The sequence below is a fragment of the Hippocampus zosterae genome, chromosome 7, assembly GCF_025434085.1.
Source record: "Hippocampus zosterae strain Florida chromosome 7, ASM2543408v3, whole genome shotgun sequence".
NCBI lineage: Eukaryota > Metazoa > Chordata > Actinopteri > Syngnathiformes > Syngnathidae > Hippocampus > Hippocampus zosterae.
This window is the reverse complement of record NC_067457.1, coordinates 22,274,069-22,299,648: the sequence shown is the minus strand read 5'-3', so window position 1 is coordinate 22,299,648 and position 25,580 is coordinate 22,274,069. Positions and strand designations below refer to the sequence as shown.

Sequence of the window (25,580 nt, the reverse complement as noted above, 5' to 3'; positions counted from 1 at the left end):
AAGCGAATAAAAGTCTCGTGACGATTTTTGGTTTTCTCACAAGAGCAAAGACTTTTGTGGGTGTCTTTCTGTTGGTATGACAAACCTCTACCCTGAGGCCTTTTTGCTTTGTCCGAACAATGCCTGAAACTCAACTGACGAGTGAAACAACTAAACATGACAACTTGCTTGACCTCTGCTTAAAATAATTATAAAAAGTACACGCAATCATACCTATTGACTCAAAAAAAGTATTTGCTCCAAATGCTTTATATCAAAACCAAATGCAAATCAATAAAATGTAAAAAAATAAAAAGATGATCATCCTAATCATAGAGATCAATCACGTTCCATTTTAAGATTGGGTTTCACATCATTGTCACATTAGACATGTTGAAACTCATTTTTAATGTTTAAATTGTATCTTCAAAACATCGATAAAAGTCAAAACCAGGTGAGGTGATTTGTATTTAAAAAACACGATTCGCAAAATAAATGCCATAATAAGCGATTTCAACAACGTCAACAGAAGGGAAAAATTTTGCGAACGATACCGCTGTCATGTAAGAAGCACTTCCGGGTTAACGGTCATCAACCGGCTGATGCAAACAACAGCAACAGTGAGGCAACATTCCAAAAAAATCGTAAAGGAACACAATAGGGTTTCCTCCGTTTTTGTTTCCTTCTGTTCCCTCAACATATTTTGTTAGTGTACTGTAGGTACCGAGTAGTTCGTAATTGCGGTATACTTGGGACGATGTGTTTATATTTTAAATACGAGCTTAAATATTCAGGTCATTGTTGGTCGCCGATCAGTTAGTTTTTCTGGTGCCATCTGCTGTCCATAAATAAAAGGACGTACGCTTGTATTCAGGGATTCACTGTTCCATAGTTTGGCTTTATATAGCGACTTGTAACTTGAGTGAAGTAAGGATGCCTAAAATTAACTCGGAGAAGTAATTTGAAAAATTCACGTTACTGATGTATGCTTTGGTGTGCTCTATTATTTATTAATTGACTCTAAATCGCTCCTGGATTAGAAAATAAACACAGAATGGTACAAATGTGTGGAACGCTTCATTTTTTTAATCTTAATTTAAATTCTGTCCATGAAAAACCTTTTTCTTGCGTAACAAGGTACAAATACGGTACATGAAAAGGGTGAACAATTCAAGCTGGCAGCACGGACAAATAAAATAAATAACTGAACATGTGCTTTGACGTTTCAGTGTTTTGTTTCATTCACCCCACCCCCCAAAAAAAGTCGCCATAAAAACATAATATGCTTAAAGACTATAAAGTTTGTGGTTGGTTTTTTGTGTGTGTAAAAAGTGCTTCATTTGGTCAACAGGTTTGATCAAAATGAGCCTTTACCTCTATAACTGTACTTTTGTTAAGAAAACAAACCATTAAAATAATGGTAATTGATGATATTAATCTCATTAAAAAATGTCTAACGTTCAATCACCATAACGGTAATTCCAGCGTTATCGCCTGCGCCTTTCAGACACAACTCACCCAAGTGACACAACTGACTGAAGCATCGCACATTCAGCGAATTAAACAAGGTTGGCGTCTGCGACAGCGACGACAGCTTCCATCACCCCCCCCACCAACAAAAACCTGCCCACTGACTGACTTAACAGCCTTGTGAGCTGTTGTTTTGACAACACCTTGTTGTTGTGCCCATTGTTCCATTGCCTGCCTACTCTAAACCGGTTTTCCTCCTCTTTTATAATTTATATCTCCCCATCTAAAACCAACGAGTGCGTAAATGTTGAATATAAAAACAGCATTCTTACAAAAAAAATATTAAAAAGAAAATTAAAAGATCCTGAATATCCCACTTAAAAAAGAAAGCTTAAAAGCGTAATCCTACATGCTACTGCTGCTATTTAAGTGCAGAATTTCCTCCCATTTAAGCAGACACGGACCTGGTCCTCTTCCCCTTGTCCACGTTGGCTTCGTCCTCCGGGATGGCCCAAGGTTGAACCTCGCCGCTTCCGAACAGCATGTAGAAGACGGCGGCGCACACGTTGACGGTGGCCGAAATCCAGAAGACTTTCCTCCAGCCCTCCATGGTGTGCTGACCAGTGAAAATGTCAGAATTATGTCACTCTCGCCGGCCGTATGACAAAACGAGTGACTGGGGAGTTTCTCTTACATCCTTGGTGAAATATCCCGTCACGATGGGGGCAATGACTCCGGGAACGGTCCCGAATGTGTTCGTGATTCCCAGGAGAAACCCTGCGTACCTGCAGGGTGAAAAACGCGTGCGCGAGTCAGAAATTGTCAAAGAAAAATCATGGTGTATTTATGATATGACAAAAACTTTCTAAAAGGAATGATAGTAATAATAGCGTAATTGTGCATTTGTGCGAGGCCCACCGCGGGGCGATGTCGATCTGGTTCATGAAGACCCCTGCCCCGCTGGTGCCTCCTGTGGCCGATGTGAGCGTGAAGAATGCGATGGTGAGCACGTGGCTGCAGCCTGAGTAGGCCACCGCCAAGAGGAAGCCGGCAGGAAACAACATGCCTGTAGAGCATTAAGTCAGCAAAATGATTCATTTTACTCCATGTTTCCTCAATCCTGCACTTATGGGCCGGATCTGAGCTCAGGGATAGTTTGCGTTGCTTGCCTGTGACCGTGAAGAGTTTCCGTACAGTGGTGATGCTGAACACTTTCTTCTCTATGAGGTGGTCGGCTACAAAACCTGCCAGCGTGGCGCACAGCCACGCCGCCAGGTAGGGCAGAGATGAGAGGAAGCCGTCCTGCGGACCGGCGCGCGGAGAGTGTAAGACGGCAGAATAATTGTAAACAATTCATTTGTCACCAACTAACGAATCCGCTTACTGCGTGAGTGAATAACTCATTCAGTACCAGACAATTCTGGACCAAGTCTGAAAAGACGTTTAAAAACGTCTTTGGGAGTGAATGAGTTAACTGACCGATCAATTAATCGCTTTAACTAACAGGAAGTAGCTAGTTAGTGCGGAAGAAAGAAGGTCCCGACCCACCGACTTCAGGTCAAAGTGCATCATGTTGCTCAAGTAGGTGGGCAGGGAGGTGAGCTGTGTGTAGAAGGACCAGTTGGAGCACATCTGCGTGATGATGATGGCCCACAGCGGCACCGACGTCACCATGCTCAGCACAGGCACGGACCAGCCATGACTGCTTCCCTGAATATCCGCATGTGTTGTACGCGTGCGTGGATGAAACTTTCTGGAACGTATTCCCCTCCCCGTCATGAACGTGCCTTTATTGCATCCTAAGTCCGGCGTTTACTTGATGTCCGATGGAGGCGACGATGTAATCTCTTTCCTCTTGGCTGATTCGCCGATGAGTGCGGGGGTCGTCCGACACGAGGAAGAACCAAAGGACAGCCCAGAGGCAACCAGCACCCCCTGAAGGAGGAGGAAAAAAACCCATCGAAGCGACCATCGCTGACCAGTAGGACCCGCGTGTGTATGTGTGTGTGTGTCTGTATCGTTCACCACATAGGTAGAAGACAGCAGGCCAGCCCAGTGCTTGGCAAATGTATCCCGTGAGCGGCATAGCCAGGAAGGCACCAAAGTTGGCGCCGTTGCCCGACAGTGACATCAGGCGAGAGCGCTCCATGGGCGGAGCCCAGTGGGCCCACATGGACATCAAGGCCGGGAATGTCACGCCCTGCCACCACAAAGGACAACAGAACAAATAAACATTCATTTTATCGCCACGAATGAATGAACAAAACTGGAATAACAAACAAACATCCATCCATCCATCCATCCATTTTCCGATCCACTTTATCCTCACAAGGGTCGCGGAGGTGCTGCAGCTGTCTTCGGGCAGTAGGCGGGGGACACCCTGAACCGGTTGCCAGCCAATCGCAAGGTACACAGAGTCGAACAATCATCCACGCTCACACTCACACTCACACCTAGCGACAATTTTGAGTGTTCCATCAGCCTGTCATGCATGTTTTTGAAATGTGGAAGAAATCTGGAGTCCCCGGAGAAAACCTACGCAGAGAAGATGCAAACTCCACACAGGAAGGCCGGAGCTGGAATCGATCGCCGGTACCTCTGCATTGTGAGGTTGACGCGCGAACCAGTCGACCACCACCAACAAACAAACAAACAAAAAAATTAACTAATAAATGTTGGGGCTTTTGTCTCTCCACGAACTTTCTTTTTAGTATGCGTGAGCCCTGCGATTGGCTGGCAACCGGTTCAGTGTGTCGCCCCCGCCTACTGAACGAAGACAGCTGGAATCGGCTCCAGCGCGCCCGCGACCCTTGCGAGGATAACCGTATTAGAAAATTGATCTCCACTTTGATGGTGAGTTTGATGTTTATTAAAAATAATAATAAATAACTAAATAAATAGTGCGTCAAGCTCACAGTGCGGAGGTACCGGGTTCGATTCCAGCTCCGGCCTCCCTGTGTGGAGTTTGCATGTTCTCCCCGGGCCTGCGTGGGTTTTCTCCGGGTACTCCGGTTTCCTCCCACATTCCAAAAACATGCATGGCAGGCTGATTGAACACTCCAATATTGTCCCTCGGTGTGAGTGTGAGCGCGGATGGCTGTTCGTCTCTGTGTGCCCTGCGATTGGCTGGCAACCGCTTCATGGTGTCCCCCGCCGACTCCCCAAAGACACCTGGGATAGGCTCCTGCTCCCACCCCCCGCAACCCTTGTGAGGATAAGCGAAAACGAATGAATGAAATAAATAAATTTTTAAAAAGCCAAACTGACCTCGCCCAGTCCCTCGAGCGCTCGCAGGGCAAACAGCCAGTAGGGTCCCCACTTGGCAGCAAGAGGTGTGAGGAGTGTGAGGGCGGCTGTGCCCAGCACCCCTAAACCCAGGAAGATGCTGCCACCGTACTGTCCCGCCAGGTAACCCCCCGGGATCTGTGTGCACAGGTAGCCAAAGAAGAAGGCCCCCAGCAGCCAGCCCTGAGTCTCCGCATCCCACGGGTACTGCGGCGTCTGAATACGAACGTCAAAGAGGATCGAAAAGTGGTACGTTACATGGTGGTACTTTATAAAAATGAAAAAAATATACAGTACTATCATAATTAAAATATGGACATGTAAGAATCAGGATAAGTATTTAAGGACGAAGACTGTAAATGGAACACGATGACACAGTTTGGTTTTGATCTTCAGTCTTTACCCCTTTGGGCTGCTCAAGTGGCTGACTGGTGTTGTCCGTGTGACTGGGGAGTGGACACAGGGGCACCGTGGAGCTATTGAGCCCCGGGATCGTCTCGCTGGTGTTCACCATAGCCACCATGGCCACGCTGAGGTTGACGCGCAGCCCGTAGACCACAGCGATCCCCATGAACATCAAGATGGATAAGTTCAAGCGGGCCGAGCAGCACAGTGGAGGAACTGAGAAAGGAGCAGAGGGCCTTTTCGCTTAAAAAAGTAACTAAAAATAACGTCAACAATGTTCCCAAAACTACCCCTCTTTTACCACTTCAAATAAAGACACTTAAATCCAAAATACTACTTCCACAGATTTGTTTTTTTATATTAATTTGTTTCAATCTGGGACTGCACATTGAGCCTGGGGAAAAAAAAACAAGCAAACCCACTTGTAACATCATGGAGGAGCGGCTCATTGTCTTCGGACTCGTCTGACGGCGCGGAGTTGATGGAGTAGCTGCCATTTGGATGCGCCATGGCGGCCTGCTGAACACGGAGGCGCGAAGAAGAATGGAGTCATTGAACCATGGTGTGCCTGCGCGTGAGTGTGTGCTGAAACAAGAGGGGGGAAAAAAAGACATTTGAAGAGTCAGCAAAAGGATGTCAGCTGAACACATGACGGTGGAAAAAAAATGCAAACAAATCAAAATGGGTGACTGAAGCAACGCCGTGTATTATTGTGTTTTTGTTATTTGGCGATAGATGGCCTGAAAAAAAAAAGGTCAAATTCACCATGGCAGTTTTGCTGTGTCTTTCAAGGGATAGCTTTTGGGGACTTTTTTGTGGTTCAACTTACCAAACCAAATTTCCTTTTGTGAAGGGAAAGAAAAATACTAACCCACCCACCAAAAACAGAACACAAAAAGGTAAAAAATGAAACTTCCAGAGTCTTTTCTGGCATGACATCATGATCCTTTTTTTTTGTGGAACTACAGTACTCAGAAGCAAGCCTACCAAACATAATTTTTCAAAGCATTTCTGGCTGCGCTACAAAGCCAGTTTTTGAATTATTACCCTTGTTATGCTTAAAGCTGACAGGTGCAGGTGTCCCTAATGTTGTGACCTGCAGACACCAGATGTTGTTCTGCATGTGCTGGCGTATCAAGTTGAACACGAATTGCCGAGAGCTCTTTTTTTTTTTAGGGTGGGGTCGGAATTGCAAAGGTGCAGGAGTTAAGAGAGCCACTTTACAGTCATGTGCTGGCATGTCAGAGGGTGGTATGATCAGTTCTGACAAAGATCCCGTGAAGATGAACTGTTTTTTGTCAATTTTTCTGTGTACAAAGTGTGATAACCCCTGTTTGCTTTGCCCTAGCAGGTCACAGAGCCGATTAGATATAGCCAGTTTCACAACAGGCATGTGAAGTTCTCCGGTGAAGTTCACGGAAGCGTGACAGTTCGCTTGAGGGACAAAGGCCATTTTGAAGCTCTGGCTACGATGTAATACAAAACAAAACAACAACAACAACAACAAAACATGCAATGTAAAGCATAACGTCATTCTGTCTTCTGGGACAATGAATGCACTGTAATTTTAGGTCATAATGCTCACAAGTCATCCTGGCAAGATTAATAGCTGACTGTAATTTGATTTTACACATAGTAACGAATGAGGCAGAACTAAATAATCAAGCACTGGTGTAAAAAATGACTTTCTATTATTAAAGTACTCACAACAATGTTTGTGGATTCATTTCATAATGTTTTAAATGTGTATCTTCGCTGTCACAAAGGGTGAAATGGAAAGTCCTACTATATACTTCTGCATCGCCATACCAAAACAAATATTGGCTCCACAAATATTCAAAAACACACATCTGACATTGCCAGAAACTACATTATGAAGATATTTTTTAATATAAATGCTTTTATAAATTAAAGACACAATGCTGCATGTGGTTCGTTAAGTTAATAAGCAACATGCTCGGAAATAAATAAAACTCCTAAAGGAAACAAAGGGACAGATGAAAGCCAGGCCAAAAAGTGGTTGGTTAAACCCCCCTGTGACCTCTGGTTTCACTGTCGCTGGTTCATGTTGTTGTTGTTGCGAATTTTGGGTACCATATCGAAGAACATTTTTTAAAAACTAATAGAATACAATACATGCTGATTTATAAATGACCAAAGTTGATTGAAATTTCATGGCATGTCCATTTCAAGAGGGAAAGAGGGTTTGATTATTCTTGTGAGAAGCCTAATCGGGGAACAATTTAATCACTGTATTTGATTCCTTCCTGGGAGCCAAATTTACAACAACAAAAAAATGCAATGTATTGCCATAACAAAGACCACCTAAATGTATGGTAATGCATCGATTTAATCCTATGGGTAACGTTTCAAATATTACTGTATTTCTGTTTGAAAGTCAATGAATTTTACTCAGGTAGGCTGCCAGATCGCCTCAATCAAAGAAGTTGGGTCCTTTCCTTAAATTTGAAAACAATAATCATTTTCATTCTAATGTTTTGACAACCAAGTCATACAACCCGCCATCGTGCAATGACAATTTGAGGAGCATTTTTTTTAATATGACTACATAAATATTGTACGTTCAAATAATGCCCATTTAGTAATAGTAATCGTGTCTGGCTTCATTTAGTCGGAAAACAATGCGTGTTGCTAACCTAGCTGTGTTTTCGTAATTAAATTATTTTGAACGATGACAGATGGGGGAAAAATGTCACAACTCACCCTGGTGTTAGTTGTTACTTTCCAAGAAGAAAATAAACTTTTAGACGCAAAGTTTCTCCTCGTCGTTCTGTGGAAACATTTTGCCTGTGGTGCTGTTTTTGCTCGCCTGGAGGAAGTCACATGAACGATGACGCGTCAGAAGCTTTGCGGAAGTGTAGATCTTCGAATTGTTAGGACTACAAAATGGCTAGGCTGGAATCCAGGTGCTATATAAGTCAGGTCTAATGATGAGTGCCGATCAATTGCGCTCACTTTTGCGTTTGGAAGCGATAGGCGATTTTTTTCTATTAAATAGTTCTTTGTTCGTAGCAATCCAGGAATTTAATCACCTAATTTAAAAAATAACAAAAATATACTTTTTAAAATCACCGGTTATCGAAACAGGGGTCACGTGTTGCGACAGCGACGCGTGCGTCGTAACCTGAAGTAAATTAACTGAGCCTGTTTCCTAAAATCGTAAATGTTTTTTCCCCGAAAGGTTAGTTCAAGGTTTAGTAATTTGTTGCTGATACACTGTGAAAAAAAAGACGCTAACAAAGAGGTTGCGGGACGACGCGTTTGTGGGACACTTGCAAAAAAAATTCTCACAAATATTTAAGCAAAGTTTTCCTTGTTTTTAAGGCCTCAATAATGTCGGAGAGAGTAGAATTCAAAAAATATCTTGAACAATATGGGCTCCTTGGCGCCTTGGCAAACGGTAAGTAGGCATAGTCAATGAAACATTTTAAAATCATCTTCAAATGTGAAATTAAATGATGTGAATTTTGCATCACATTTTACAGCAATGACAGCACCCTACAACGATGCTGATAAACCCGAAAATGCCTTGGCGTATCCTTTATTTCCACTTTCCACTATTATTTTATTCAAATTCAAGCATAAATTAAAGTGGAAAAATACTCATTATACAAGAGTCAACAGATATACTGTAAATCTTTGGTCGTGGTTCAAGAAAGCTTAGCAAACACTGTTTCATGTGACGGTTTACAAATTTTTCCTTTAATGGTCCTATTTACAAATAATTCATTTCAGAAGTTGTTGATCGCACTTCCGTAAGGTTCCGGGAACAGAACATTAAAAGAAAAAGTTCAACAGATTGACTTGATTCCTGCTGCTTATGTAATAACTGCCTCAAACATTATCGATTAGAGTCTGACTTTCCCGGCCGTTCCCTTCAAAGTCCCTCAGGGCTTGAGAGCAGTGCATTGTGGGTGAGTAAGGGTCACCTGCCAACAGAAGGGGAAAAAGTACTCACGCCCTGTACTTCAGTTAAGATATTTGTGTTTGTAACAAAAATAAATAAAATGTGAATAGAAGTAGTACTGATTGAACTCCCGTACTTCAGTAAAGGCAAAAAAAAAAGTACAGATTCTGAAATGTACTCAAGCCCAGAAGTAAAACGTAGGAAGTAACCTTTTACAGTGAATCCATCCATCCATCCATTTTCCGATCCGCTTTATCCTCACAAGTGTAGCGGGGGGTGCTGGAAAGTATCCCAGCTGTCTTCGGGTAATAGGCAGGGGGACACCCTGAACCGGTTGCCAGCCAATCGCAGGGCACACAGAGACGAACAACCATCCGCGCTCACACCTTGGGACAATTTGGAGTGTTCAATCAGCCTGCCATATGTGTTTTTGGAATGTGGGAGGAAACCGGAGTACCCGGAGAAAACCCACGCAGGCCCGGGGAGAACATGCAAACTCCACACAGGAAGGCCGGAGGTGGACTTGAACCCGGTAGCTCTGCAATGTGAGGTCAACGCGCTAACCACTGGAACACCTGTCTGCCCTTTACAGTGAATTATGTGCTATAATAAATATTCAAATACAGCTACATGAAAAATCTACTTCAGGAATGTAACAAAGTAAGAGTACTGTGTTACTTACCACCGCTGCTTTCTTACTGAGAAAAAGAAATACCGAAGTCGAGACATGCAAATAATCTACTCAAGTGCAGTCATGAAGTATTTCATTACTTCTCGCTAGGGCCTGTCGCAAAATGTCAGACATGGCGCGTCAAATCTGCAGGTCAGTGGGCGCTCGCCTGCAACTGCTACCGCCGCTGCTGGTCGCCGATACCCGGCGGTTGGGGGAGGAGGCTGCGGGGCTGGGACTATCCTGGCTACGTCGGGATGCCGAGCTGGCATCGCCGCCCGAGTCCGGGCTCTGGGGCCTGGCGGGCCTCCTCACGCTGTCCGATTTGGAGAGCAGGTTCCTGGATCGGGGCCCCGCGCTTCCGCTTACGCTTCCTCCGCGGAGCTTCATGGAGCCGCCCTGGTAGGAGTTGCCGCTGTCCGAGGTGTTGCCCTCAAGAACCGTGGAGCAGTTCCATTGCGGACTCGGTCTCCGGGACTTTCGGGCCACGACTGGAAGAGCGGCGGTGGAAAGCGGGTCGGATGAAGTGGGGTAGTCGGCGCAGTCCAGCTCCTCAACGTCCTTGTCGGCGGGTGGCGAGCGGGTTTCGCTGCTCGTGTTGTTGCTGTTCTGGTCGGTGGGGCTGGGGACGCCCTCCTTGGCCTCCTTCAAGCCCACTAGCTTGACATCGGGGTCCTCCTGGACCGGCACAAAGGCAGACGTGGCGTTGAGGAGTGGGTAATTGGGCCCGTTGCCCTGTTTCTCCAGCAGCAAGGTGTAGCTGCTCGGTGCCGTGGGGATGGTCGCCTTGCGGCCCCCCGCCGAGGTACCCACACACACTTGTTGCACCACCGAGTTTTTCTTGGACTTGTTGACGTAGTAATCGTCCAGTTCCTCCTTGATATGGGGGTAGTAGTCCAAAATGCCTTTCTTGATCTTCTTGTAGCCCAGGTGCATAATCTCAAGGAGGCTAAGGAACAAGGAAATGCAGGCAATCACCTGCATGAAGACCATGAAGACGGTTTTCTCAGTGGGTCGCGACACAAAACAGTCCACCACGTTGGGGCAGGGTTGTCGGTCGCATTTGTAGAGCGGGCTCAGGCGATGCCCATACAGGAGCAGCTGGCCCGTCATGAAGCTGACCTCCACCACGGCGCGGGTGACGATGTGCGCCACGTAGGTGCACAGGAGAGAACCCCTGAGCGGGGCCTTGTTGAGTTTGCCTTGCTCCAGCCCCCTCATCTCCTTCTCGATTCGCCGCCGGGCGTCCGCCAACTCGGCGTCCACCGACTCCAGCTCACGGCGCAGCGCCACCTTTTTGCAGTGGCGCTCCTTCTCCAGGGCGCGGAGACGGTAGATGGCGTGGCCCATGTAGACGAGCGAGGGCGAGGAAACAAAGATGACCTGTGGAATGGAAAAAAAAAAAAAAAACTTATCAGAAACACTGAAGCAAATTATTCAACTCATTCACTCCCAAAGACGGTTTTAAACGTCTTTTCAGACTTGGTCTCGAATTGGTTGGTACTGAATAAGTTAAGCCTTGTCGCATGAACTGATGAAGTCTTTTCCGACAAGAGGCGAAACATTATCGAAGGCAAACGGAGCAGTCCAGGTGCGATTAATTCAACGCCCCGAGAAACTTCCTCTGGTATCTATAAAAGAAGGAATATCACCTGCAGGACCCAGTAGCGGATGAGCGAGATGGGAAAGGCCTGATCGTAGCACACGTTGCGGCACCCGGGTTGCTCCGTGTTGCAGATGAAATCAGACTGCTCGTCGTTCCACACGTCCTCGGCGGCCACGCCCAGAACCAGCATGCGGAAGATAAACAAGATGGTCAGCCAGATCTTGCCCACCATGGTGGAGTGGATGTGCACCTCCTCCAAGATGCCCCCCAGGAAGTTCCAGTCGCCCATTTTGGATTTGTTTTTAATTACAGAAGATCTGAAAGGGATGAAAAGATCCAACATGATAGATTTAGAAGCAATCCTACCCGGATTCTGAACATATTCGGGCACGTCCGAATTTACGGCTGTCGCTGTTCCGAGTTTGTTCAAATCGCAATTGTTTATAAGTTTACAGTGAGAGTAACATGCTTACGATGCTCCATTTTCATTCTCCGGTCGCTGACGTTTCACATTAGCTCACTTGTTTATAAATGAAAAGGTAGCAATGGCAAAGATTCTTTTCAAAATGATAATTCTAGAGTTTCATTTTAAAAACACTAACCTTTCATCCTGGTTATGAAATGTGGTCTGCAAAGGCCTTTTCCTCCCCTTCCAAGTTAAAGTGCTACCGAAACCAAAACATTCCCGGGCTGCGATGCTGCTGCAAACCGAAAACAGCCAATGATGCCTTTCAGCCTCTGCGACCCTTCGTCCAGAGTTGGAGAGCTGATCGATGGCGCCAAAGCTCTGTTGCCATTTCCCTCGCAGCGTTGTTCTCGCACTCCAAACACATGCAACACATGTATGTTCTGTTACGCGGCCTCCACCTACAACTCTCAAATTTTAGTTGGGAGCTTGGGCGGGGACTTCAAATGTTCACCTGATGCAACAAGACATTTGGATGGTCCTTCAAGATAGCTCCAGAGCTTCACTCCGTTTCTGATGCAATATAGTTTTTTTTTCCTCCCCCCTGCACGATGGCAAAAGTATCCTAAGTGAAAATGAACCTTATTGAAGTCAAACATGCCAACACCCTGTGAGATCAATGCATCTTTTCGCTCGATGGGAGTGCGTCCCATTTCATGCATGGCCGCTTGCACGCCGGGAATGTAGATCACCCGCCTTTCCTCAACCGCGCTGCACCCGTCCCCATTTATAAAAAACAAAATCAATAATGTAATGGTTCACGCGTTGCTTAATACATGAGAGCACTGCCACATTGATGCTAGGCGTTAGCTCTTCTATGGCATTTTCCCACGTGGTGGCAAAAAGGTCTTTAGGGCTTCGGGCATTAAACTTTTACAGCTAATTCTGATCAGCTGAAAATCACGTTTTCGGATAACTGGTGGAAAATATGTAACATGGCTCAATAAATGCTGGTAACATCACTTTTGGCAACAAAGTGAGCACATGCGTCGTTTCCTTTAAGCGACAGTTTATTTCCGAAAATAATAGCTTCTTCCTACAGAAGACAAAAGACATGCAACGGAAAAACAAAAATAAAACACCCCAATAAACTTCCAGCTGAGTCAACGAGGCGAAGCTAACAGCTCCAAACACATCAAGTCCTGGGAGGTGTTTCGGAAACGGGCGACAGCGTTGAGTGGACTTACAGAAAAAAAAAAAAGCTTTACTTTTGGCAAAGAAATGTTTTATGCCAGTGTAGAAATCAGTAATAAAAAATAAAAACGTTGTCCACAAAATTCCCTCCCAGGATGAAGGTTGGGGGAACCCCCCCCCCCAAAAACTGAAAAAGGACCAACCAGGAAATTGTTTTTCAAACACAACCATCACATTCAAGTCCAACCAAAACCAACTCCTGGAACCCCCCCCCCCCCCCCCACCTGCTCCCCTTTGCTTTCCCTTAGCGTCCTCCAGATTTGCGGCCCGTCCAGGAACGCGAGCGTGAGCGAGACCTGGACACTGAACGAGACTGGGAGTGGGACCGGGAACGAGTCGGGGAACGTTCCTGCCGCCCATCTTCCTCGGCGTATTGGGAGACGGCTGCCGGTTTGGCGGGTGGCTCGGATGGCGACGGCGATCTGGAAGGGGAGCGTCCTCGAGACTCTCTGCGTGGCCTCTGGTGGTGCCTGAAAACCAACACGACGACTTACTCTTAACGGCAACATCTTTTCCACGCATTTATATAACCGAAAGGCTTTGCTCTTGAAACATCACGAGAGAGCATTTTTAAAAGAAAAGAGAAAGAGCGTACCTGTCCTCTTCGCGGCCTCGGCTCCCTCCTCGTCCGTGCTGGCGTCCGCGAGATCTGCAGACGCCAAAAATTATTTTTCTCCCAGTCTCATAACAGGTATTTTTTTTAATACAGTGGAACAATTTAGATTGAAATTGGGGGAGGGCAGGGAGGGGGGAAGACCCCCCAAGAGCAAAACTAGGACTAAAAAGGTAAACCAAGAATTACATTTTCCAATTGCAAAAGGGCAGTTTGGGAAAACAAAAAAATCACTTTTACTGACCAGGATTTAAGTCACATTTGTTCACTCTAATTTTGTGAAGATATTTGTCATGAACACTTAAAAAGACAGCAAGTCAAAGTGTTTTAAGTTAACCAACTCAAGTAGATCAATAAACTCTGTGATCAGAATTTATTGCTAAAGTTTTATCTTAAAACGACAATTGGAGAAGAGAAAAAAAATTGCATATTCGCAATTGTAATATTTCGGGAAAAGACGTCAACTGAGCGCAGATGTTCGATTGTAAACGGATGCGACTTACTCCCGGGGGCTCTCGGAGCGCCTGCGCCGTCGCTCGTAAGAGGGGCTGCGCGAGCGGCGCCGGTCGTAGCTGCGGCTGCGCGAGCGTCTGCGGCGGCTGTCGCGGTCGTAGTCGTCGTAGCGGGACGAGCGCGACGGGGAGCGCCGCTCCTTCGTCTTCATCTGGTTGGGTGCTGAAAGGTTGAAATTCCAAAGAGTCGGCACAACTTTACATCGAGCAAGGTTCTATATTCTATCATTGATACACGTTTGACTCAATCGAAATTCAAATCATCTGTTCAACTCCCGAAAAAAATTGTATCATCCACTCACTCTTTCGGTCTCCCTGGGCGAACTGGATCTCGATCTGGCGGCCGCATATCCACTTCCTGTCCAGGCTGTGAAGAGCGTCCTCTGCGTCGCGCACGTCCTCAAACATGCTGAGCGGTTAAGGCTTTTTATTTGCAAACTCCTTTCAGAAGAAGGATGTGAGGCCACACAAATTCACACACGTTGCATAGATATTGGACTCCATTTAGTCATGCTTCAGTTTGGTGAGGTTGAATTGATGTGGCCTTGATACATGAAGCACACATGACACACAGTCGGCTATTTTTTTTTTCTTTTCAAACAATGGTGACAATCAAAAGACATGAACAGCTGATTCAGTGAGTTGAAATTAAGTTGCTTGTCAAAGCTGATTTGTAGGAAAACGTGCCTGGAGAGGATACAAAATTATTCCGACTTGTTACCTTTTTGCTTGACTTCATCTTGATCTTTACACTCTTTAATCGATTCCCACATAGAGCGGGCGGCTTGGGCCGGGCTTCCTGCTTGACTCTTTAAAACTTTTTCTTTAGCCCGCTCTGTGCCACTGACGAGCTTTGGCTCCGACACCTTTTTCCTCTTCATGCTTTACTTCCTCCCAATCTTTTCCCTCCCTTTGGTCTGCGCCTTGTCTCTTTACAGCTACGCTACACGGGTCTTTGTAACTCTTTGTGTGGCCACTTCCACAAGGGGATGCTTTTACATTTTCTGAAGCGATAACAAGAAAAATAATCACTGTTAGATAGGTCAATCGGCACAAAGAAATTAAAACATCACAAACCACAAATCGGCTCTGCTGCCAAGGGAAGCAATGTTATTGGTTAGGCATGAGCACAGCAACAGTTTTGGGAAAGGATATTGAATGTATGCAAATCCTCTTGGTTGACGTGTATAGAAGTCAAGTGGGATGTAGACATCTACTACTGGCCCATAGCGGCCAAACTCACGCCGCAAATCCTCAGGCCTGAACACCGTAAATATACAAGTGTAACTCAACTGGGCAGCATGTGCGAAGGGTGAGTGAACTGAAAAGGGCCAGTTCACCACAATTGGGTCAATAAACTGTGTAGGAGTGGGCGATTCAGCTTTTTAGACATTTGGGGTTAAAATCCCCACTTTCTACTGGAGCATCTTAAATGTCCATGGCTTTAAAACGCAGGGATCGGCCTAGTGAGTGATGTGGGTGTCAGCTAATGGCAGTGTACAGATATCAGCTGATGTAAACAGTTAACTTAAAAATATTTATAGCCTTGGGGGGGAGTTTGCCGGGCTTTTCTCTGAGGCTATATCGCCCAGCCCTACTTACATAGATCAATTATAAATACCCATTATGTTTGATTTGGGGTGAACTGGCCCGTTTGAAGAAAAAAAAAAGTTATCAATGTAAAACAACAGCTGTGCAATTGTCCCCAATGATTCTTTAATTACACAGACGTATGACAAAGGTAAGTGAAGAAAATCAGTAGGTTGAGTTTTTGCCCCGAAATGGCAAGTAATTCACAAACGGCAAGTGAGGAAATAAACGTAAAACAGACTGTGGGCACATCGCATATTTTTGTAAAATGAATAATATCGCTTGTTACACATGGTAATCACTGTTATAATCCCATTTTGGGGGGGGGGGCGAATCTTTGCAGGTCAGTTCGTGGCGAATCTTAGAATCTGCAACTCAACGACCTATTTCCACGCCCGCAAGCATAACATGGACGCTAGTTAACGTTCGCTACTATTTATCCATTTAAAAATTATGCCCACACACCTTATCTACTAAAACGAATACCGTCGTATTAATTTGATTTTTTGAAATAAAGTACCATTCTCAAGATTGGCTAAGGCGAGGCTCCATTGCAGAGCGCGGGCCTGCATTAGCTCGCTCCTGGGCTACGTTAGCTTTCAACAGTTAAACGTGGAGCACCGATTTGCGGGAAAAGACGCCGAAATTCAAACTCACCTGGACTCGTCAGAAATGTTTCTGACGAACAAGGACGAGTTCGGCGGGCGCATGTAGCGAGCCATAGCTTCAGTTTCGAGTGTAAGCTTTACAACTTGCAAAGAACAAAAAAAAAAAACCGTGCTCCTCTTTTATTAATATGGAGCCAAAAATGTGTTCTTTCTCTTCTTCGCCGCTGTCTCTGCTGCTTTAATCCGTTTGAGTCGCCCCCAGCGCCCCCTTAAGGATACTAGTCTTAACTTCTGCTAATTTTTAATGGCGGCGAGCAAATAACACAGCGCTCTCTGCTGGTGCATAAACATTTTCTCATATTCTACTCACGAGATCAGCAGCTTTAAAACTACATTTTAAATGATGTTTGTAGGTTTGCAATATTGTTTCCCCCCCAAAGATTCCTCTTTACAGGGCATATTTTAGACCACATATTCTTACATGTTCTCTCGTTTTTTCTTGTCCACAGTGACATTTTCCTAAATTCCTAAATTAACTGATTGATGATGGTGGACTGAGAAGAGCGTCAAGCTATGGATTCAATAATTAGGAACCAACAAACTGTTTAATGATCCGTGTTTAATCATCTTCCTTTTTATTCTGGTAGATGCTGATGATTGATGACGTCACACTCGCTTGCTTCTGCTGACGTAAGTCACAGAACCAGTTGTGACCGTCTGTGGGGGGGGGGAAAAGAGCTTTTGAGATATTCTCAATCAAAAGATGAGACTTTTTCTTCATTGCAATCCAAACATTCACAACCACTGTACTGTGTACTGTTGACTTGACTTGACTTGTTCCTATGTACTGTATATCTATGGTACACTGCCCTCTGGTGGCCAAGTGGCACACACCAGAAGGAGCAGCACATTATCTCACGAACTGAAGCAAAAAAACAAAACTAATTGGTACTATTTTGGTAAAAAACTATTTTTCATGTTTTTATGTCATTCAATATGTTAGTGTTTTTGACTGACCTCAACCATGTCCTCCCCTTGGATTTCTCGTACCGAGGTGAATTCGTCAGCCTCTGTAATCAGCTTCCCGTTCTCCTCCCTGACAACGCACTAGAAAAGCCACAACATGACGCTCCAAACACAACAGTAAAATATGAGTTCTGTGCTTACTTTGAACTTCCTGCCGTCCACCGAAGTAATTTCTGTCTCCTTGCCGATGCAGAAAGAGTGCGTCTTGGTGAATTTGGGGGTCTTAAATGTGTAAGTCCAAGCGTCGCCCTTCTGCTCGAACACAATCAGCGGCTTGACATCCTTGCGCATCTTGATGACCATTTGGGGCGCACCATCAAAACACGCACATCAGTTTGCATCGTTGGATTTTTTTTTTTCAAAAGGAGAGACACTCGCGTTTTACCCATTGCCTTCATGAACTCCTCCAGGTTTTGCTCCAAATACACTTTCCAGGTGCCGCTGAAGTCCATGTCTGCTTCTGCTGGTGTTGCGCCGTGTTTGCGGCTTGTTAGGTTGCTGGTTGGCATGTTAGGGAGTTCGAACTCCCTGTTGTTCCGCCGATGCAGTCATAAGGGAAGGCAGAGCAATTTTTTTGGGATTTTAAAATGTGTAATATTTTACAACAACAAAAAAATAACATTGGTCAACAGCAAATTTTAACCCTTTCAGGAACAGCGATTATTACAGTGCACAATATTTTTCAAATTTATAAACATTCAAAAATGTCACAAACCTTTATTTTCAAATAAGAACAAAAATCACATTGTCATGTACAAACCTTTATTTTCACTCCCCCACACCCCAATCCTGAAACAAGTCTCCAATCAATACGTTTTGCGGCTGAAAATATAAAAATACTCTTGGCACAACATACCTAAACATTCTTTTAAGGCAAACATGCAGGCAGTTTTAGCTCAGGCAGTGACAGATATGCAAGATACTGATATACAGCCTTGCCGACTTGGATGAGTAAACAGTTTAACAAAAGTACAATTTGCAACTTCTGCAAAAATTGATTTTGAGTGCTGAAGAGCTGACCTAACTGGCGGAATGTTAGTGACACTTTTTTAAAAATGTGTACATACAAAACCAGTCTCATTTAAACAGTCCCCGAGGGAAAAAAAATTACCAGATTATAACTATATATAAATGAAATTTTTCAACACAGGCATTTTTCGGTGGCCACACGACGCATGTGCTTTTAAGGCTAAACTCCACCTATTTGGCGTCTCTAGCAATGACAAACAAGCGCAAAATAAATAAATAACTAATAATAATAATATTTTACCCCCCAAAAAACACTCATGTACAGTAATCACCCGCATAACGAATACAAATCTTACACACAATTTTTTGAGCTATGACTTTGGACCGGGGTCACTGAGACGGCGCAATGCTTTGAACTGCTCCTCCTCCTTCTCCTCCTCCTCCTCTTGGAACTCGCGTCCGGATTCGTGCAGCAGGCTGACGGCGTTGGAGGCGTTCCGGCGGGCCTCCACTGGGGTGCCCTCGCCGTCGTCGTACGTGTAAACTCTGTGTGCTGCAAAGAGGGTGTATTTTGGGCGTGACTACGTCTCCCGCATTCACGTTGCGCTAAAAAAAAAAAAAAAAAAAAAAAAGGGGGCGGTGCCACTGACCTGGTTCGAATGCAACCCGTCTCACTGAGGGAGGTGGCTCCGGCCGTTTTGCCGGGACGGTCAGATAGTGGCTCATCTGTGCAGTGCAAAGCAAAATGGAAAATTTGACCACTTTACGCAGTTCGATATGGAGCTTTTCAGCGGTCACTACAGTGGACAGATGATCAGGTTATTAAGTTACAGGCAGCACGAAAGGGGTCAACAAGTGTTAGTGAGTGCTCACCCTCCTTTCCATCTCAACTCGTTGCTTCCTGAAGCGAACTTCGCTCACGTCTTCCTCAAAGGGGTCCATCATCAGGTCGTGCCTGCTGTAGGAACGAAGCTGGCGACACACACAAAATCCGCGAGGGCGTCAAATGTTTGTCCGCTACGGACGAAAAACACGCCCGGTCCGCCTACCCGTTGTCTGTTTTTCTGCATGTTGGAGTGCAACATCTTTCGGATTTCCATTTCACGAATTTTGGAGATGACGGTCTTGCTCCGGGACGGGGCCGTGGGTTCGATGTTCCTGAGGTAGAAAAATATGAGCGGGCCAAACTTAAATGAGATAAAAACACACCATTATCGGAGATTTGATTTACAAGACTTGTATATTTTTCAACTCGATCTGACAAATTAACTGTGCGATCAAGCCAGTCTTTTTTTTTCTCCTTTTGGACAAATACTTACGGCACCATCAAGGGCGGTTTGAAGACGCCGATGCCGCCGCCGCTCTCCACCATCATCATGGCCTGCTTCATCTCCATCTTGTTGTAGAAGGAGAGCAGCTGCGGCTCGGTGGAGCGGTCGCCCGCAATCAGCCACTTCTTCACGTAGGCCTTGTTGAAGCGGCTCAGTCTGAAGAAAATCAATACAATAAACCGGAGGTATGAGCTCATCACTTATTGGAGTGCGTCCAGCGTGTTGCAGTAATCGGGATTTGGAGAAAAACAAATGACAAGAATGAGAAGATCTCAACCTTAATTATTGTGAATATGTGTAAAACTGAATTAATTCAGTATGAGATTTGATTCAAAGGTCATACTTGTCTTTCCAGTGATGGTGTCCGTAATGTCCACAGATGTCCTCGATTCCCACAAGGAGATGATCCAGAAACTAAATGACAGAATTAAATATGATGTCTTCACCATTTGTTTTCAAACGTTTGGGTGTACAGTAAACTCTCTTCCAGATTTTTGTTTATTTTTTGGTCGAGTTTGAAACTATTTAGCTCAGCTGGCCGTTCATTTTGGGTGTAATTGCAGTGTTGACTACTAGATGACAGCACTGTATTTTGTTTGTCTCTGTAAATTTGACTGAAGAAGGAGATTGGAAGCGCAAAGTACCTTCTTTCAGCTCACCCTAGTTTTTGCGACTGCCTGCAATTGCACAAATGGCCGTTTGGTGGTGCTGTTTCTCACAAACAAGAAATCTAACCTGTGTGTGAATCTCTTCGTTGATGGAGCCGTCACACTCCCTCTTCTTCTTTACTTCCAGAAGTTCCACGAGAGGCCTGATGGTCATCCCCTGCCGTCAAAAATCAAATTATACAGATGTCGCAGTTTTTCACTGAGGTGGAGGAATGCGATTACAAATAAAAAAACACTATTTTTTTTGCCATCCTTACCTGCACGAAGACAGTGAAAAAAATTAGGGTGATGATGGCGGTGAGAAACAAGTCTTTCATCTTGTTGCTCGTCAACAGGAAACCCAGCGAGAAGGCGATGGCGCCTCGCAGGCCACCGTAGGCCACAATGAACTGGTCTTTCTTGGTCAGTTTGACAATGCGGAACTTGTTGATGACAAACGTCAGGCCCACTACACCTGAAATACAAGATAGAGACTTGACGAGTCAGATTGGAGGAAGAGCAGCAAATTTTTCAACTTCATATTAGGATTTTAAATCATGATTAGTACTGACTTTGTTCTCTCAAGTAGTGCATGAAATAATTATTGCGTTGTTTGGCGTCGAGAATACATTTCCAACTTGGTGTTTGATCATTTGAAATGTTGCGGAAATGTCGCGGCCTTTCTCACCCAGCACTCTGGAGACGAGGCAGAGGACCACGGTGACGATGACGAACGTCCAGTTCCACGCGTGGGGTCCCGCCACCGTGGAGACGCCGAGGAAGATGAAGATGAGGGTTTCGCTCACGCTGCTCCACATCTTCAGGAAGTACTTGACGGTGGTGTAGGACTTATGCGAGATGTTTGCCTCCACGTACGGACGCATCACCACGCCGCATGCAATCAGCCTGGAGCGGGGGTGGGGGGGGGGGGCGGACAACAGAATATCTAAGATGAAAAGTACTTCATTTGAATGATGATGAATATATTTTTTAGTTTCTTTATAACTCAACAATTATGTCAAAAGGTCAAACATGTTTCACGTGTATTTATTGGAGACGATATGAAACATGAAAAAAAAAATTTCAACAGGTCTCCTAAAATGTGTGCGTAACTCACGACATGATGCCCGACAGGTGAAAGACCTCTGCCGAGAGGTAGGCCATGTAGCTGTAGAGGAAGACGAAGAGTGGCTCTATGACGCGTGTATGCGATGTGAAGCGTGACGTGAAGGCGCCCAACAGCCCGTAGATGGCGCCCACCAGGATACCGCCGCACGACACCACAAAGAAGCACAGCCCGCCCAGCAGGGCGTCAGCCACCGTCACCGTGCCGGCGTGGGAGAACTCCTCAAACAGGTGATACAGCACCTGCGCGCACACAATAGAAACAAATGAGCCTTTTAGCCTAATGCTAACAAACAATTTAAAATGCTATAGACGGGCTACCAAATAGCATCGGTGTAATATAGTCCAGTTATCTCGTTTATTTGAAAACATAGGGTGAACAAACGGACACTAATACAATACCCCCCAGGGCATATCTTCTTTATCCTCTGCGAAGCATGAAAAATATTACTGCAACTTACTGAGCAGCTGTGACAGACTCCTTCGTCTGTTGGTTGCCAAGGCTATCTAATCGGCACATGACCGTCAAAATCAGTAGTGAGGAAGAAACTGTATTAATAAATGCACGTTTCTTCAGCCAATCAGATGTCAAATTCCTGCTCAAAGGGCTACAATACTGGCCCCAATAATGTCAGCATGTTTTTGTCACCTGATTGGTTGCTTGTAATCTTGTTAAAGCGAGCAAGGACTAGCAAAACACATTTGTAGCGATATACAAACCCGAATACATTCAAGTTGGGGAAGTCCCGATTGAAAGCCCGAGTATCAAATGTACACATCGCCACTGGTAAAAACAAAATGGCCACCGCGGGCTCTCACCACAGTGACAGCGTCATTGAGCAGAGACTCGCCGAAGACCAGGATGTAGAGCAGCTCGTTAATATGGATCTCCTCGAAGACGGCGAGCACGGCCACGGGGTCCACGGCCGACACAATGGAGCCGAAGAGCAGGCAGGACAGCAGATCCACGCCCCTTAGTTGACCCCCTTCCAGCTGGCACACGCCGTACATGGCACCGCCCACAAAAAAGGTGTTCCACAGGGTGCCCACCACGGCGAACACCAGGATGGTGCCCAGGTTCTCAGTGAATGGTCGGATGGGGAGAAAGTAGCCGGCGTCCAGGATGATGGGCGGGAGCAGGTAGAGGAAGAAGAGATCGGTGTCCAATACGGGCGCCGTCTGCCGGATGGCCTTGATGACGCCGCCCACCAGTAGCCCCACGAAGATCAGCAGGCAGCTCTCGGGGACTACGTGGGACACTCGGGGAATGATGTGGAAGCCTGATGACCCAAAAACACATCAAGGCCAGGAAGTGTTCTGCGTGAAAGGCACCGACATGGAACGAGGTTCAAAGTGGACCCGCAAATTTACGGCCTTCAGTTGACGTAAAGGGCTGAAATGATGTGGTTGTAAAAGTACACACACCCTATGACTGGGATGTGAATGTGGTTGGAATAAAGCAATCACTTTAAAACTCAGTAATTCTGAGTAAGCACAGACCTGCCATCATCCAAAGGACCTCGGATGAACCCGAAATAAAGTTCAGATGTTCTAGCAGGCTGTTCCTGACATTTTTTTTCCTTACTTTGCTGTACTTACTGAGGTAAATGGTTACTTATTTACAGGTAGATTTACTTCATAGTACACACCTGCCATCATTTAAGTGGCTCTGATTTAACCCCCTCACCCAGAAATAAAGTTCAGCTGTTCTAGTAGGCTTTTTTTTGCTATTGTTTTCCACTTTTAATTTGAGGCATGAAGATTTTGTGCCACCAGCGACCGTTATTTGAAACAAACCACCTGGACGAAGGCTGCGATTACATCTTAAAGCAAGTCTCAAAGCAAGATATTCCGATATTCTTCTGGTGATGAGCGCTGTTGTGTTTACGACAAATATACCTTTAGGAATTAAGGCCAAAAAGTTCTTCCCTTGTATCGCCGGACATTTTACAACACTCCTTTTGAAGATTGCAACTTCAAGCTTTACGTAGCCTTGCCTAAGAGATAAAAAGCACTTTGCCGCTGTCTTGAGGCATGTACAGGAAATCACAAGGGTCTTAAAGTTTAGACATTGTCACGTATGCCACACCTTGTACCGAGCAAAGCCTCTCAGCTCATCAGTCGCATGACCCCATGTTGGAGCCAGCGTCTTCCGCCCGTTTCGATCGACGCATCACTCAGTCAGGACGCGGCGCACTTATTGCTATCAAGCAGTCCATTAGAGCAGGAAGTCGGAGCGGCCCTCCCCGACAGCAGCTGGACGCGCGGATAAGACCAGGGTCAACTGTCAGCGTGGCCCTCAAGCGACTAGTACAAAACGAGATTTCTCCACACGATGTGGTGTGCAATCTAGACATACTGGAGACTCTTCACATGCTACATTTTGCGATAAATCATATTTCGAGCAATTCTAATTATTTTACATATGAAACTGAATGTTAAAACGCTATAATTTTCGCATTTTGGTTCATGAGTGGGCAGGGAGTGGGGGGGGGGGGCAGCCACCCCAACATCTATAGCTACGGCCCTGCTGCTAATCTCCTATCAGCTGTTCCACCTGTTCAAATGTTTGAACGAAAACAGACCCCGGCAAAAATGTTTTAACACATCTCCAGAGTCTCTCATTTTTAAAGAGCCACTCACCGAGTTTCATGAGCAGCGCGAGTAGGATCCATAGCGAGATCTCGAAGGGCTTCCGGACGTACTCGTAGTTGAAAGACAGGACCGGGAAAGCCTTTCGGTGCGCCGTGCTGTTGCCTTGCTGGTGCTCCTCGTCTCCGTGTGCCCGGGTGTCGTTGTCCTGCGTACCCTGGCTCGGGTTGGCGCAGACCACAAGCACCAGCACGAGTGCAAGGAGGAGGCGCGTCAAGCCGGGGACACGCGCGCCTTTGCCGGCCTGGTGGTGGGCCATGCTGGGGCTCGTCCAACTACAGCTGAGCCGAGACTAACGATGAAGAGGAGGAGGAGGAGGAGGAGGGGGACGACGACGAAGAGGAGGACGAGCGGGAGCACGGGAGGACGCATGAGGGGTAGCTCGCACTTTGATGCGCAGCCTCCTCTTAAAATCACAGAGCGGCATGGCGGAGGAGATGTGGATTCTTCAAAGTGAAAAGGACTCGAAAGAAAAATAACATAAAAAGTGTGTGAGGGGGGGGGGGGGTTGATTGGGTGCTGGGGAGGTGGACGTCCTTTCTGCGTGTGCGCTCGAGTCTAATTGTGATGCCATGCGCCACCTAGTGGAGTGGAGGTGCACGGCAAACACACGTCTCTCTTAAAATGTCTCTTTGGCCACCCGCTGTCTTTCTCTCTTTTCCCCACTCGTTCTTTTCTCGCTACCCTCTTTTTGTTGTCCCTCCCTCTACCTGTCTGTCTTTTTCTCCATCTACCGGTACCTCGTTCGCTTTTTCTCTCTCCCAGTACCCCTTCACTCTTTCTTGCTTTTTCTGTCTCTTTGTTTCTCCATTTTCTTTGTTTCTTTCTTTCCACCTCTCAGTTCCACCTCCTCTTTCTCTCCTTCTTTCTTTATCCTTACGTGCACGCCTCTGTTCCTCTCCCTTTCTCTCATTCTTTTTTTTATGTCATTATTTCTCCCTGTCCTCTCCCTCTGCCTGCCCTCTCACTTATTCTGTCCCCTCTCCCATTCGCATACATTTTTCCCCCCGTCTTCAGCTCTCGATCTGTCTCCCTCATTTTCTCACACTCTCCCGCCGTTGTAAATATTACCCTGTCTCCCAACCACGCTCTCATTCTCTCTCTCTCTCTCTCACACACACACACACACACACACACACACACACACACACATTTAGCCAGTTTTATTTTTCCCAATCGCAGAGTGCATCAGGCCGCAGTCACGTGACCCCCATCAGTACATTTGCAGTATAGCTGATGGAGAAGAGAATGTTGTGGGGTGATTGAGTGAGCGTGCCGAGAGAGGGTGCATTGGAGAAATATACGTCGCGAGTGAGTGGATGCTGAGCTAAGTGCATGAATGATCATCACCATTTCATCTTTGTGCTCCACGGGCGTAGGAGTGTGGGAAAAAGAAAGAAAAAATGAGAGCCCCCCCCCGCATTCCCACTCGCTCGGCCTCCCCCTCGCCTGTGCCGGATGTCGACCATTTGTCAGTTAAAAACAGACATTCGCTGGGAAAAAA

The 25,580-nt window shown here is 45.9% G+C and overlaps 4 protein-coding genes and 1 long non-coding RNA gene across 6 annotated transcripts; all 5 read right to left on the bottom strand.

Annotated features, from left to right (window-relative positions):
• Positions 1 to 1,045: 1,045 nt before the first annotated feature.
• Positions 1,046 to 8,009, bottom strand: si:ch1073-513e17.1 (sialin). 2 transcript variants are annotated; one of them, XM_052072576.1, is made up of 11 exons: positions 7,864 to 8,009; positions 5,562 to 5,724; positions 5,138 to 5,382; positions 4,717 to 4,950; positions 3,475 to 3,649; positions 3,266 to 3,384; positions 2,998 to 3,159; positions 2,619 to 2,751; positions 2,368 to 2,515; positions 2,144 to 2,234; positions 1,046 to 2,065 (listed from the first exon to the last, which is right to left on the bottom strand). In XM_052072576.1, exons 2-11 carry the CDS (start codon positions 5,647 to 5,649, stop codon positions 1,898 to 1,900), a joined length of 1,563 nt encoding a protein of 520 aa, XP_051928536.1. In that variant the 5' UTR covers positions 5,650 to 5,724; positions 7,864 to 8,009; the 3' UTR covers positions 1,046 to 1,897. The 2 variants fall into 2 exon arrangements, with proteins under 2 accessions (XP_051928536.1, XP_051928537.1); XM_052072577.1 differs by having other exon boundaries at positions 5,138 to 5,355; positions 7,864 to 8,008.
• Positions 8,010 to 8,833: 824 nt separating this feature from the next.
• LOC127605024 (gap junction alpha-9 protein-like) lies at positions 8,834 to 12,216 on the bottom strand. The gene is made up of 3 exons (XM_052072581.1): positions 11,946 to 12,216; positions 11,390 to 11,660; positions 8,834 to 11,120 (listed from the first exon to the last, which is right to left on the bottom strand). The coding sequence occupies exons 2-3, from the start codon at positions 11,630 to 11,632 to the stop codon at positions 9,879 to 9,881; spliced, it is 1,485 nt and encodes a 494-aa protein (XP_051928541.1). The 5' UTR covers positions 11,633 to 11,660; positions 11,946 to 12,216; the 3' UTR covers positions 8,834 to 9,878.
• Positions 12,217 to 12,801: 585 nt separating this feature from the next.
• Positions 12,802 to 16,566, bottom strand: LOC127605062 (serine/arginine-rich splicing factor 10-like). Its single transcript, XM_052072647.1, has 6 exons — positions 16,376 to 16,566; positions 15,266 to 15,388; positions 14,431 to 14,537; positions 14,120 to 14,291; positions 13,599 to 13,652; positions 12,802 to 13,473 (listed from the first exon to the last, which is right to left on the bottom strand). Exons 1-6 carry the CDS (start codon positions 16,438 to 16,440, stop codon positions 13,248 to 13,250), a joined length of 747 nt encoding a protein of 248 aa, XP_051928607.1. The 5' UTR covers positions 16,441 to 16,566; the 3' UTR covers positions 12,802 to 13,247.
• Positions 16,567 to 16,928: 362 nt separating this feature from the next.
• LOC127605067 (uncharacterized) lies at positions 16,929 to 17,638 on the bottom strand. The gene is made up of 2 exons (XR_007963448.1): positions 17,344 to 17,638; positions 16,929 to 17,043 (listed from the first exon to the last, which is right to left on the bottom strand). It is a non-coding gene; the product is annotated as an uncharacterized LOC127605067 (long non-coding RNA).
• A 411-nt stretch (positions 17,639 to 18,049) lies between these two features.
• Positions 18,050 to 25,027, bottom strand: slc9a1b (solute carrier family 9 member A1b). Its single transcript, XM_052072554.1, has 12 exons — positions 24,068 to 25,027; positions 22,244 to 22,704; positions 21,417 to 21,667; positions 20,988 to 21,205; positions 20,578 to 20,774; positions 20,388 to 20,477; positions 19,996 to 20,066; positions 19,641 to 19,808; positions 19,371 to 19,479; positions 19,195 to 19,293; positions 18,972 to 19,047; positions 18,050 to 18,874 (listed from the first exon to the last, which is right to left on the bottom strand). Exons 1-12 carry the CDS (start codon positions 24,333 to 24,335, stop codon positions 18,693 to 18,695), a joined length of 2,190 nt encoding a protein of 729 aa, XP_051928514.1. The 5' UTR covers positions 24,336 to 25,027; the 3' UTR covers positions 18,050 to 18,692.
• Positions 25,028 to 25,580: the final 553 nt, after the last annotated feature.

Coding starts and splice junctions, on each gene's coding strand:
- LOC127605024 (XM_052072581.1), bottom strand. CDS start 11,632: ATGGGCGACTGGAACTTCCTGGGGGGCATCTTGGAGGAGGTGCACATC. Junction 11,121..11,389: donor TCCGCTACTGGGTCCTGCAG/GTGATATTCCTT, acceptor TCCATTCCACAG/GTCATCTTTGTTTCCTCGCC.
- slc9a1b (XM_052072554.1), bottom strand. CDS start 24,335: ATGGCCCACCACCAGGCCGGCAAAGGCGCGCGTGTCCCCGGCTTGACG. Junction 20,775..20,987: donor CCTCGTCTCCAGAGTGCTGG/GTGAGAAAGGCC, acceptor CTTGTATTTCAG/GTGTAGTGGGCCTGACGTTT. Junction 20,067..20,387: donor ACGAAGAGATTCACACACAG/GTTAGATTTCTT, acceptor TCTGTCATTTAG/TTTCTGGATCATCTCCTTGT.
- si:ch1073-513e17.1 (XM_052072576.1), bottom strand. CDS start 5,649: ATGGCGCATCCAAATGGCAGCTACTCCATCAACTCCGCGCCGTCAGAC. Junction 3,385..3,474: donor TGCTGTCTTCTACCTATGTG/GTGAACGATACA, acceptor CTCCTCCTTCAG/GGGGTGCTGGTTGCCTCTGG. Junction 2,516..2,618: donor GAAACTCTTCACGGTCACAG/GCAAGCAACGCA, acceptor AATGCTCTACAG/GCATGTTGTTTCCTGCCGGC.
- LOC127605062 (XM_052072647.1), bottom strand. CDS start 16,440: ATGGCTCGCTACATGCGCCCGCCGAACTCGTCCTTGTTCGTCAGAAAC. Junction 13,653..14,119: donor CGCTCCGAGAGCCCCCGGGA/GTAAGTCGCATC, acceptor TGGCGTCTGCAG/ATCTCGCGGACGCCAGCACG. Junction 13,474..13,598: donor CGAGGCCGCGAAGAGGACAG/GTACGCTCTTTC, acceptor GTTGGTTTTCAG/GCACCACCAGAGGCCACGCA.